Genomic DNA, 11358 nt, shown 5'->3' on the forward strand with positions numbered 1-11358 from the left:
CACTTCGACATAAAACAGGATTATTCGCAGCTCTTCGCCTACCCTGTACATGCACTGCGTATGGTCCTGCTCGGGATCTTGCTTATGTTCATCTTTGGCTTTAGGGGTATTCCCATCTGGGACAATGGGGGCAATATCACTAGGATATGCCCCCATTGTCTGATAGGTGCGAGTCCCACCTCTGGGACCCGCATCTACACTGAGAACGGAGCCCACTGCGCATGCGCAGCCGCCCTCCATTCATTTCTATAAGTTAGTTGAAAATTGTTGAGCGCTGGCTCGGTTATTTCCATCGGGCCCATAGAAGTGAAAGGGAGCGGCGGCCGGTCATGCGCGCTGCGCTCCTATTCACTAGTATGGGGAAAGCGCTTGGTGGTGGCCGGGATACGGGGTCCTCCAGCCACCACTTTGGCCCGCTCCATTCTCCATATAGGTTCAGGGACTCGCACCTATCAGACATATCCTAGTGATATGCCCCCATTGTCTCAGATGGGAATACCCCTTTACATGGAACCTGTCACCGGGATTTTGGGTATAGAGCTGAGGACATGGGTTGCTAGATGGCCGCTAGCACATCCGCAATACCCAGTCCCCATAGCTCTGTGTGCTTTTATTGTGTAACAACGTCACAAAGCTAGAATGCCGTAATCTCGCGATGCGCGAGCTAGCGCATGCACAGTTTGTTCCCTGAGGCTTATGCCAGCACAGGGAAGGAACACTATGCCGACACTGCGCATGTGCTAGCTCGCGCATCGCGAGATTACGGCGCTCTAGCTTTGTGACGTCGGAGAGCAAGGAGGAGATTCTGAGGATGAGCGGCGGTGCTGGGGCTCCTTCACGCTGGACTCATCTCAGGGACAGGACTCATCTCAGGGTAATTTGCATATGGATCAAATCGTTTTTTTTTTTACACAATAAAAGCACACAGAGCTATGGGGACTGGGTATTGCGGATGTGCTAGTGGCCTATCTCCTCAGCTCTATTGCCAAATTCCAGGTGACAGGCTTCCTTTAAGTCTATATTACCCAAGTTATATATGGCAATAAATACACAATTATCAGAAAAATGGAGCCAGGAAGCAGGACCAAAGGGGAGCAGGCGAGTAGGATTCTTTCCTCAGGTTGCCCACTGTAAAGGCAACCCAATCCTGAAATACCACTTTAAAGGGATTGTCCGAGAGATTGAGGTTGACTGTCTGTTCTCAGGATAGTTTATCAAAATCTGATCAGTGGGGGTCTGACTCCTGGCACCCTCGCTGGTCAGCTGTTGGAGGAGGCCGTGGTTCTTCAGTGACTGCTGCGGCCTCCTCACAGCTTACCAAGCACAGCGCCATCCATTATATAGTGGCTGTGCTTGGTATTACAGCCCTTTCCTGTTATTAGGACTGAGCTACACACAAGGCTAGATTGGCCATAGACTTTACAGGGAAATTACCTGGCGGGCTGATGCCCAAGTGGCCGCCCTAGCCCTCCTCTCTGCTGCTGGCCAGGTACATAATGATGTGAGAATCAGGTACTTGTATACCCGGCCAGTGACCGCTCATGTCCTCCAGTGTTTAACTGCTGTGGCCCACGTCTTACATCCTAAGCCCCCTGCTCCATATCTTAATTAGGCCTCCTGCACACGACCGTTTTTTTTTCCTTGTTTACTGGCCGCTTCCTGCATTCCGTATACGGTACCATTTATTCTAATGGTTCCGCAAAAAAAGGGAATGTACTCCGTATGCATTCCGTTTCCTTATTTCCGTTCCGTTTAAAGATAGAACATGTCCTATTATTGCCCGCAAATCACGCTCCGTGGCTCCATTCAAGCCAATGGGTCCGCAAAAAAATGGAACCATCTATTGAAAATGTTATGCCCAGCACAATTTTTTCTATGTAATTACTGTATATGTCATACGGAAAAACGGAAACAAAAAACGGAACAGATCCGTGAAAAACGGACCGCAAAACACTGAAAAAGCCATACGGTCGTGTGCAGGAGGCCTAAGCCCCCTGCTCCATATCTTAATCAGAGAGAACTGAAGAACAGCAAACGGCAGCTATTGATGGCCACCAGAGGGACAGCATTTTGTGCTGCACTATGGTATTTTGCGCTATAGTATTGCTGACCCCCCTACTTGTGTGGCCCCGCCTTCTGTCAACTTGGACACTCCTACAACATGGGGCCACTTTAAGTTGGCCAGGCTCCTGGCTGCACATAGGGCATGTAACCAATGAATGTGACAACACTGGCCTAGAACGCCGCGGTGCCCACCAGAAGAGCTGATTGGCTGAAATGCCAGTGATGTCACGTCCGTCGGTCACGAGGCCTAGGCACAGCTTAGGCTACTTTCACACCAGCGTTTTTCCGTCATGGATCTGCAGAAACGCTTCCGTTACTGATAATAGAACCGTCTGCATCCGTTATAAACGGATCCGGTTGTATTATCTTTAACATGGCCAAGACGGACCCTCATGAACACCAATGAAAGTCAATGGGGGACAGATCCGTTTTCTATTGTGTCAGCGAAAACTGATCCGTAATCATTGACTTATATTGTGTGTCAGGACGGATCCGTCTTGCTCCGCACCACATCGCGGAGCGTTATTCTGTCCGCAATGGGCACGCAACCAAACGGAACAGAATGCATTCTGGTGCTCTCCGTTTCGTTCAGTTTTGTCCCCATTGACAATTGAATAAGGGCAAAACGGAAGCGTTCCTATGACCGATCTCAATAGCGGAAAGGGAAAGCGCAAGTATTCAAGTAAATAGGCCTTGGCTGCAATACCAAGCACAGCCACTATACAATGTATGGCGCTGTGTGGAGACCACAGAGCTCAGCGAAGCGCCACGCTCTCTTTAAAAAGCCGATTTTGGGGATGGGGGACAGACAGTGCAGTACCCAAAAGAAAGGGGCCCCATAACAAGGATTAAGCTGGGTCCCCTGCCACCCAGGACAGAAGGGTATAGTGTTTGTTCCCCCCCCCCCCACCCTTGTATGTAGGTTTGCCAGTGCAAGACCTGCCTGAATATATCAGTTATAGCTCAGTGTGAACACCTGCCAGCTCCTTTTTCTGACTTGAAGCTTTAAATCTGAACAGACCTGAAGTGTAAAGTATGGGGGCGAGAGGCAGCTGTGAATTTCAGACAACCTCAGACCCTAATAGATAATGCAGCACTGCTGGAATCACTAATACAAGTCGTGTCCTAAAGGCAGCAGACGCCGAATGCAGGCATAGAAGGTCTGTAGCAGTTAATGGGGTTGTCTCATTGCAAACAGCCCCTTTAGGCCTCATGCACACGGCCGTTGTTTTGGTCCGCATGCGAGCCGCAGTTTTTGCAGCTTGGATACGCACCCATTTACTTCAATCGGGCCGCAAAAGATGCGGACACAACTCCGTGTGCTGTCCGCATCTGTTGCTCCGTTCCGTGGTCCGCAAAAAAAAATATAACCTGTCCTATTCTTGTCCTTTTTGAGGACAAGAATAGGCAGTTATATTAATGGCTGTCCGTGCCGTTCCGCAAATTGCAGAACAGACACCGAGGCCATCCGTGTTTTGCGGATCCGCAATTTGTGTACCACAAAACACACCCCGGTCATGTGCATGAGGCCGTCATCGGAGAGTTGGCCATGAGAGCCCTGACAGACCGCTGCGGACTGCTACAGCGGCCACTACTGGAGAAATGTGGTATTACATGCAGCCATTCCAATCCATCCACGTAACACCAGGTCCACTGGGGCGAGAGCTGCAGCTCTCCACCCTGGCTCATCGAGGGGTCTCCTCTATGCTATTCGTGGCCGGGTCACGTGGCGCAGGGAGAAATAGCATTCATCTGACAATCTCATGTGAATGGACGGCACAGGCCACCATAAACAGCGCTACACAACACTACACGCTGTCACCATTGACATTTATTGAAAGTGACCGGTCTTGTGTGTTCTGATCAATTTACAAATGAATATATTTTCTTGTCCGAGCAGTCGCTATGGTAACGTAGTATGCCCTCACACAGCACGCCCACTTATGAAATCGCCGATCGCCCTCGCTGAGGGTTACCGATTTATTTGTGTGTGACAACCAAGGAGGCTGCGGTTACAGGTCCTCGGGGTTGTCACCCAGATGCTGCAGGTTTGAGGAGGGTTACATTAATGGTGGCCAGCTTGCTGCTTTTCCGACAACCAGCGTGGTTATTTTGCACCCCATAGAGGTTGTCACTTAGCTTACCTGGCAAAGCTGCCTAAATAGTGGTGAGAAGGATGCAGGGGGAGCGGAAGAGGACCATAGACACCATTACTTAGGGGTCAGGGCACTGCCATGTCACCTCTCTGGGCTCGGACGGATGTCTTCTAGCCCCCGCCCCCCCCCCCCCCCGATCAGCACTCATCACCATTTACTGGATTTAATTTCTGATTTATATTAGGGAGTCTATAATATGCCTGAATATGAAGGGATGAGTCGCGGGGACAGGTTCCCTTTAAATGTCATTGCCTCCATGGATCTGTCCTGTGGCCAGCCTGTTCCTGGAGATGAGACAGGGGGCTGGACATGAAGGTCTCTCCCAGTATGGCTCTGTTACTGCTCCATCCTACGATGCCGTCTAGTCTCCTCTTCCTCCTCAGCTGATGCCTGTCCTCCCTCCTCCTTGGGCGATTCAGCCTCCTCCTGCGCGGTGAGGCTCACGTCCTGCGGGCCCGGGGTCAGTCGGAAAAGGACTGGCAGTTGAGCAAGGATGGGGTTGGTTTCTTGAAGACCCTGAATCCATTTCCCCAGCATTCGCTCATCTCCAGAGCCTGCCATGCACATGGCGTAGACCGGACCTTCCTCCACTGCAAACGGAAGAAAACAAGAGGTCACCCGAATATTTAAAGGGGAAGTCAGCTTTACAAATAAAAGGGGGGGGTCCGAATCCCAGCCATGTCCCCAAAAAAGGGTTAAACCGGAGGGTTAAGCAGCATTAACTACAGCTCCCAGCATGCTCCATTCACCTGAGCATGCTGGGAGTTGTAGTTTTACCGCAAATGTCCTTACCTTCGTCCACATCAAAGGTTAAATCATCACCGAGATCCCTTTCCAGGTCCAGGTCCAGTTGGAGTGGGTAGTAGAAACATCTCTCAGGGTCCACCTCCTCCTGAGCAAGGAACAGAGACAGCCATTACCATCCCCTTACCACCGAGCGGACCTAGACGGCACCACAGACAGCACCGGGCACCCACCTTCTTTGTAGCACCTGGCTCTGCGCGGAGGACGTAGTACTGGACGCAGGTCGTCTTTAGCCACAGTGGGAACGGACCTTCAACTATGACAGGGTAACTGGGATCATGGTCGGCCAGGAGAGACATCTGATCTGGAGACTGGATGCCTGGGGGTAAACCAGATATGGTGTGCAGTTATCTATCCTACCACCAGGTGGCAGTGCGTCTGCTGGCTGAGCAAAATCAGTCTAGTCCTTTGACCCCCCCTGAGATAAGCGGCACCTGCCATCTCCTGTAGCCACTTATCTCCACCCCTATTGAAATAATAAGAAAAGTCTATGTAAAGAAATATAGGAAGGGGGATGCTGATCCCTTGAATTGTTAGAGGGGTTGTCACACAAAAAATACTCTACAAAATATTACTTCTGTAATGGCAAGTAATTAATAATGTAGCAGAGCCACTGAGCTATTCACTGAAATCTATCTGTATAGCGCCACCTGCTGTTTGCTACTTTTTCTAAATGCTTTGTCCTGCTCACCGAGATGGACGCACATGCTCAGTTCCATCCTTCAACTACCACCAGCTGCAGCAGAAAGGACCCCCCCCCCCCCCACCCCCGAAAAAAATAAATAAATGTATATATAACTCCCTTTAACAGATGCAGAGGTACATACCCACAAGATGTAAGTGCTCCTCGGCTGTCCCATCCTCACGCACCTCCGATGACGGAAGCTGTGTAGAAACCACGCACATCAACATTTACATGGCTGGCGGTAGCTTAGGTCAGACCTGTAATATTCGGCGCACCCGCCTGAGTATCGGCATGCTGCCTGGTGACATGACCAAGACGGGCTCGTCACACAGACGCTCGTTAAAAATGTGCAAACCGATGTTTAATATCTTACTTCTGGGTTGTGATATGATCATCTGAAATTACAGGCCCCAAGCCTGAGGCTGCACTACTGAGTCTCCCATTCTAAGCTCTGTCAGTTGCCCGGTTCACCAACATCTACATGGAATACTGTCAGATATGTGCAGCCACTGCACCTTCCAAAAAATCCGATTCTCTCAGTAGTGCAGCCTCAGGCTTCGGGCCTGTAACTTCAAGTGATCATATCTCAGCCTAGAAACAAGATATTAAACGGCTTTCGCCGTTTTGGCATACGAGCTCCGGATCTGCAGACAGTCACCTGGTACACCGTCGCCTTGGCATCTCTGTCGGCCGCTATTCGCTCCAGACAAACTTTCGACATGGCGACAGGGTCAGCCTCTAGGTGAAGCGGCACAGGGTAAGGGTTGACATGTTTAAAGCGGGGGAACCAGTAGAGCAGTCGCTGGTACTTCTTCACAGGGTGGCTGAGCTTCCCAAACGTCTGTACCAAGAGGAAGTAGGTGTGCCTGTTAGGGGTGACACCTGCGAAGACCAAAAATACTGACTGCCGGCTGAGATGGAGGGGGGCTGCCTGGACCCCCAACGTTACAAGGCAGAGAATGCTTAATCCCGCCCGGCGGTTATTGTGTCCAGGCCACCCCAAGGGGCCGCCGAGGTCCCAGGCCACCCCAAGGGGCCGCCGAGGTCCCAGGCCACCCCAAGGGGCCGCCGAGGTCCCAGGCCACCCCAAGGGGCCGCCGAGGTCCCAGGCCACCCCAAGGGGCCGCCGAGGTCCCAGGCCACCCCAAGGGGCCACTGAGGTGCAGCGATCACGTGGAGCGGCGGACTGAGCATAGATAAGTTATTATACAGCATCCCCCGCATTCAGGGACATTATTGGAGTCCTAGGAAACCCCTTTAAGTAGAACAATGCTTCTGTCTGTGTCACCCTGTGGTAGGAGGGGCAGACGTCACAAAGCTCCTCCCTCCTGTCTGTATCACCCTGTGGTGGGAGGGGCAGACTCCATGTCCCATAGCTCCTCCCTCCTGTCTGTCACCCTGTAGTGGGAGGGGCAGATGTCACAATGCTCCTCCCTCCTGTCTGTATCACCCTGTGGTGGGAGGGGCAGACTCCATGTCCCATAGCTCCTCCCTCCTATCTGTGTCACCCTGTGGTGGGAGGGGCAGACTCCATGTCCCATAGCTCCTCCCTCCTGTCTGTCACCCTGTAGTGGGAGGGGCAGATGTCACAATGCTCCTCCCTCCTGTCTATCACCCTGTGGTGGGAGGGGCAGACTCCATGTCCCATAGCTCCTCCCTCCTGTCTGTGTCACCCTGTGGTGGGAGGAGCAGACCCCATGTCACATAGCTCCTCCCTCCTGTCTGTCACCCTGTGGTGGGAGGAGCAGACCCCATGTCACATAGCTCCTCCCTCCTGTCTGTCACCCTGTGGTGGGAGGAGCAGACCCCATGTCACATAGCTCCTCCCTCCTGTCTGTCACCCTGTGGTGGGAGGAGCAGACCCCATGTGACATAGCTCCTCCCTCCTGTCTGTGTCACCCTGTGGTGGGAGGGGCAGACTCCATGTCCCATAGCTCCTCCCTCCTGTCTGTGTCACCCTGTGGTGGGAGGAGCAGACCCCATGTCACATAGCTCCTCCCTCCTGTCTGTCACCCTGTGGTGGGAGGAGCAGACCCCATGTCACATAGCTCCTCCCTCCTGTCTGTCACCCTGTGGTGGGAGGGGCAGACTCCATGTCACATAGCTCCTCCTCCTGTCTGTGTCACCCTGTGGTGGGAGGGGCAGACGTCACATAGCTGTACAGACATTTACCATAGAACTCCATTTGATCCAGGACCCTGATGGCACACTCCTGCTGTCGGGGGTAATGGAGGAACATGGTCTGGATGAAGTTCTGGGGGATGAAGACCTCCTTGGGGAACACATCGAGCAGTTTGTTGTAAACCTCTAAGTCTTTCTCCACTCCAAACTGCGGCATCCACCTGAGCGCCGCCTCGATCATCTCTACGTGACCTCTCCTCCTCACATCTCGGCCGCAGAATAAGTCAAGCACCTGGACAAACGAGGCCTTGTCCCGCTGGCCCTTGGTGAACGCGTCTTCAAATGGAGCCACAGTGTTTGGCGGCGGGGTGGTCACCGTAGGTCCGGGTGTAGACGAAGAGTGGACGGCCCGGAGCAACTGTGACTGGAGCATGGAGAGAGGAGGTTACAGAGAAACATCAGTACTAGGGATCGACCGATTATCGGTTTTACCGATATTATCGGCCGATATTCAGGATTTGGACCGTTATCGGTATCTATTTTGCAGATATTCCGATAGCGTATGGGGAACACAGATCGCGCTGCTCTCCGTGTTCCCTCAGCAGCACAGGGAAGAAGGAAGCAGTGTCTGTGTCTCCCTCCCCCTGTGCCACCACCAATGAGGAGACAGATGAGAAGAGGAGGGGAGGGGCTATGGCCACTGCGTCACCAATGATGTTAACTTACTCATTCATTCAAATTGAACAGGAGGCGGGAGCTGCAGGATCACATAGCCGGCTCCCGACCTCTATGAGCTGTAGCTGCGATCTGCGGTAGTTAACCCCTCAGGTGCCGCGGATCGCAGCTACCGCTCATAGAGGTCGGGAGTCGGCTATGTGATTCTGCAGCTCCTGCCTCCTGTATATGAATGAATGAGAGATTTATGTTCATTGGTGGCGCAGTGTGCCCCCCCCCCCCCCCCGATATACCAACAATACATTGACAGGAAGCGTATATTGCTAAAAAGGGCACTAAAACTTGCCCCTTAGGGGGGCCGCACATTAAAGGTTAGGGCCTGTTCACATTAGGTTTTTTCCTTGTGGAATTTTGGTGCGGACTCGTGCGAAATTCCACGACCATGCCGAGAAGGGACACGTCGCACCCAATACGTGTAGAGCTGCTGCAGTGTGAAGCATGGTGGTGAGCCAAAAGAAGGGAGGCGGCAAGACCCTGAGCCTCTATATGCATCTCCATGATGGCGGCGCACAGTCACACATAGGTGTGTGTTCACACTAGGCCTGCACAATATATCGCCAAAGCAATCGCAATCAATCGCCATATCGCAATCGCCAATTGGCCGACCCAAAAATGCTGCAATTATATTACCATATTTTTCGCTTTATAAGAAACTTTTTCCCCCAATTTTTAGGGCCCTAATCGAAATCGCACAAAATTCCCATATCGTGCAGCCCTAGTTCACACTCACCTTTGCTCCCAGTGGTTCCCCCGCTGCCGTCTGTCTGAGCCCGGCACATAGCTGGCGGGCTGCAACCAACAAGCGCAGACTCCTCATCCTCATTTATCACCTGCAACAATAAGTGATGGTTTATTACAGGGCATGCTCATCTATTCACTCTCACCATATCTCTGCTTGCTGTCAAAGAAGGGGAACATTCCAGTATCAATCCACAGGCTGTAAATCTGTAGAGATTGATTACAGGTACAGGGGATCCTGTACCGGGGGGCGCCGTGGCTGGGGGATCCTGTACCGGGGGGCGCCGTGGCTGGGGGATCCTGTACCGGGGGGCGCCGTGGCTGGGGGATCCTGTACCGGGGGGCGCCGTGGCTGGGGGATCCTGTACCGGGGGGCGCCGTGGCTGGGGGATCCTGTACCGGGGGGCGCCGTGGCTGGGGGATCCTGTACCGGGGGGCGCCGTGGCTGGGGGATCCTGTACCGGGGGGGCGCCGTGGCTGGGGGATCCTGTACCGGGGGGCGCCGTGGCTGGGGGATCCTGTACCGGGGGGCGCCGTGGCTGGGGGATCCTGTACCGGGGGGCGCCGTGGCTGGGGGATCCTGTACCGGGGGGCGCCGTGGCTGGGGGATCCTGTCCCGGGGGGCGCCGTGGCTGGGGGATCCTGTCCCGGGGGGCGCCGTGGCTGGGGGATCCTGTCCCGGGGGGCGCCGTGGCTGGGGGATCCTGTACTGGGGGCGCTGTGGCTGGGGCGCTGTGGCTGGGGGATCCTGTCCCGGGGGGGCGCTGTGGCTGGGGGTTCCTGTACTGGGGGATCCTGTACTGGGGGGCGCTGTGGCTGGCGGATCCTGTACTGGGGGGCGCTGTGGCTGGGGGATCCTGTACTGGGGGGCGCTGTGGCTGGGGGTTCCTGTACTGGGGGGGCGCTGTGGCTGGGGGTTCCTGTCCCGGGGGGAGCGCTGTGGCTGGGGGTTCCTGTCCCGGGGGGAGCGCTGTGGCTGGGGGGGTCCTGTACTGGGGGCGCTGTGGCTGGAGGATCCTGTACTGGGGGCGCTGTGGCTGGGGGATCCTGTACTGGGGGGCGCTGTGGCTGGAGGATCCTGTACTGGGGGATATAACAGGACACAGCCGGGGACAGCGGCTCGGGGTTTCCACATCAGTCCCAGAGCGCACACCTGACACGTGCGGTCACCACATACAGACAGGAGGCCGCCATCATTGCCCTATCCATGCACACAGCTCTACCTGCACTGCTGCCTCAGTGTCACCTTACTTCCATGGCCGCCGCCATCTTGGAGGAGAAAAACGTAGTGGTATAGCCTAGAATGTATTGGCTTCTTTGAGGGCATGACGTCATGAGATCATGTGACTGCTTCTGCCCGCCCCCTACAGACTGTGACAGATACAGGAAAAGAGCTGTAAGTAGAAGCAGAACAGAGAGAGTGCAGAGCAGCAGTGCTGGTCCAGAGCAGAGAGAGTGCAGAGCAAAGAGAGTGCAGAGCAGCAGTGCTGGTCCAGAGCAGAGAGAGTGCAGAGCAAAGAGAGTGCAGTGCAGCAGTGCTGGTCCAGAGCAGAGAGAGTGCAGAGCAGCAGTGCTGGTCCAGAGCAGAGAGAGTGCAGAGTAGAGAGAGTGCAGAGCACTAGTGCTGGCCCAGAGCAGAGAGAGTGCAGAGCAGAGAGAGTGCAGAGCAGCAGTGCTGGTCCAGAGCAGAGAGAGTGCAGAGCAAAGAGAGTGCAGTGCAGCAGTGCTGGTCCAGAGCAGAGAGAGTGCAGAGCAGCAGTGCTGGTCCAGAGCAGAGAGAGTGCAGAGTAGAGAGAGTGCAGAGCACTAGTGCTGGCCCAGAGCAGAGAGAGTGCAGAGCAGAGAGAGTGCAGAGCAGCAGTGCTGGTCCAGAGCAGAGAGAGTGCAGAGCAGCAGTACTGGTCCAGAGCAGAGAGAGAGTGCAGAGCAGCAGTGCTGGTCCAGAGCAGAGAGAGTGCAGAGCAGCAGTACTGGTCCAGAGCAGAGAGAGTGCAGAGCAGCAGTGCTGGTCCAGAGCAGAGAGAGTGCAGAACAGCAGTGCTGGTCCAGAGCAGA

The 11358-nt window shown here is 54.3% G+C and overlaps 1 protein-coding gene across 1 annotated transcript; it reads right to left on the bottom strand.

The window, feature by feature from the left end:
• Positions 1-3875: 3875 nt before the first annotated feature.
• On the bottom strand, positions 3876-10631 carry ECSIT (ECSIT signaling integrator). The gene is made up of 8 exons (XM_044282924.1): positions 10527-10631; positions 9296-9395; positions 7882-8254; positions 6368-6591; positions 5852-5909; positions 5198-5343; positions 5013-5112; positions 3876-4810 (listed from the first exon to the last, which is right to left on the bottom strand). The coding sequence occupies exons 2-8, from the start codon at positions 9386-9388 to the stop codon at positions 4557-4559; spliced, it is 1248 nt and encodes a 415-aa protein (XP_044138859.1). The 5' UTR covers positions 9389-9395; positions 10527-10631; the 3' UTR covers positions 3876-4556.
• Between the last annotated feature and the right edge of the window lie 727 nt (positions 10632-11358).

The sequence above is a fragment of the Bufo gargarizans genome, chromosome 2 (assembly GCF_014858855.1).
Source record: "Bufo gargarizans isolate SCDJY-AF-19 chromosome 2, ASM1485885v1, whole genome shotgun sequence".
NCBI lineage: Eukaryota > Metazoa > Chordata > Amphibia > Anura > Bufonidae > Bufo > Bufo gargarizans.

What these genes read in the sequence shown, in the direction of transcription:
- ECSIT (XM_044282924.1), bottom strand. Translation starts at nt 9,388, where the DNA reads ATGAGGATGAGGAGTCTGCGCTTGTTGGTTGCAGCCCGCCAGCTATGT. An exon ending in CCAAGGCGACGGTGTACCAG is followed by an intron (nt 5,910 to 6,367) that starts GTGACTGTCTGC and finishes GTTTCTACACAG; the next exon opens with CTTCCGTCATCGGAGGTGCG. An exon ending in AACCTTTGATGTGGACGAAG is followed by an intron (nt 4,811 to 5,012) that starts GTAAGGACATTT and finishes TTCCGTTTGCAG; the next exon opens with TGGAGGAAGGTCCGGTCTAC.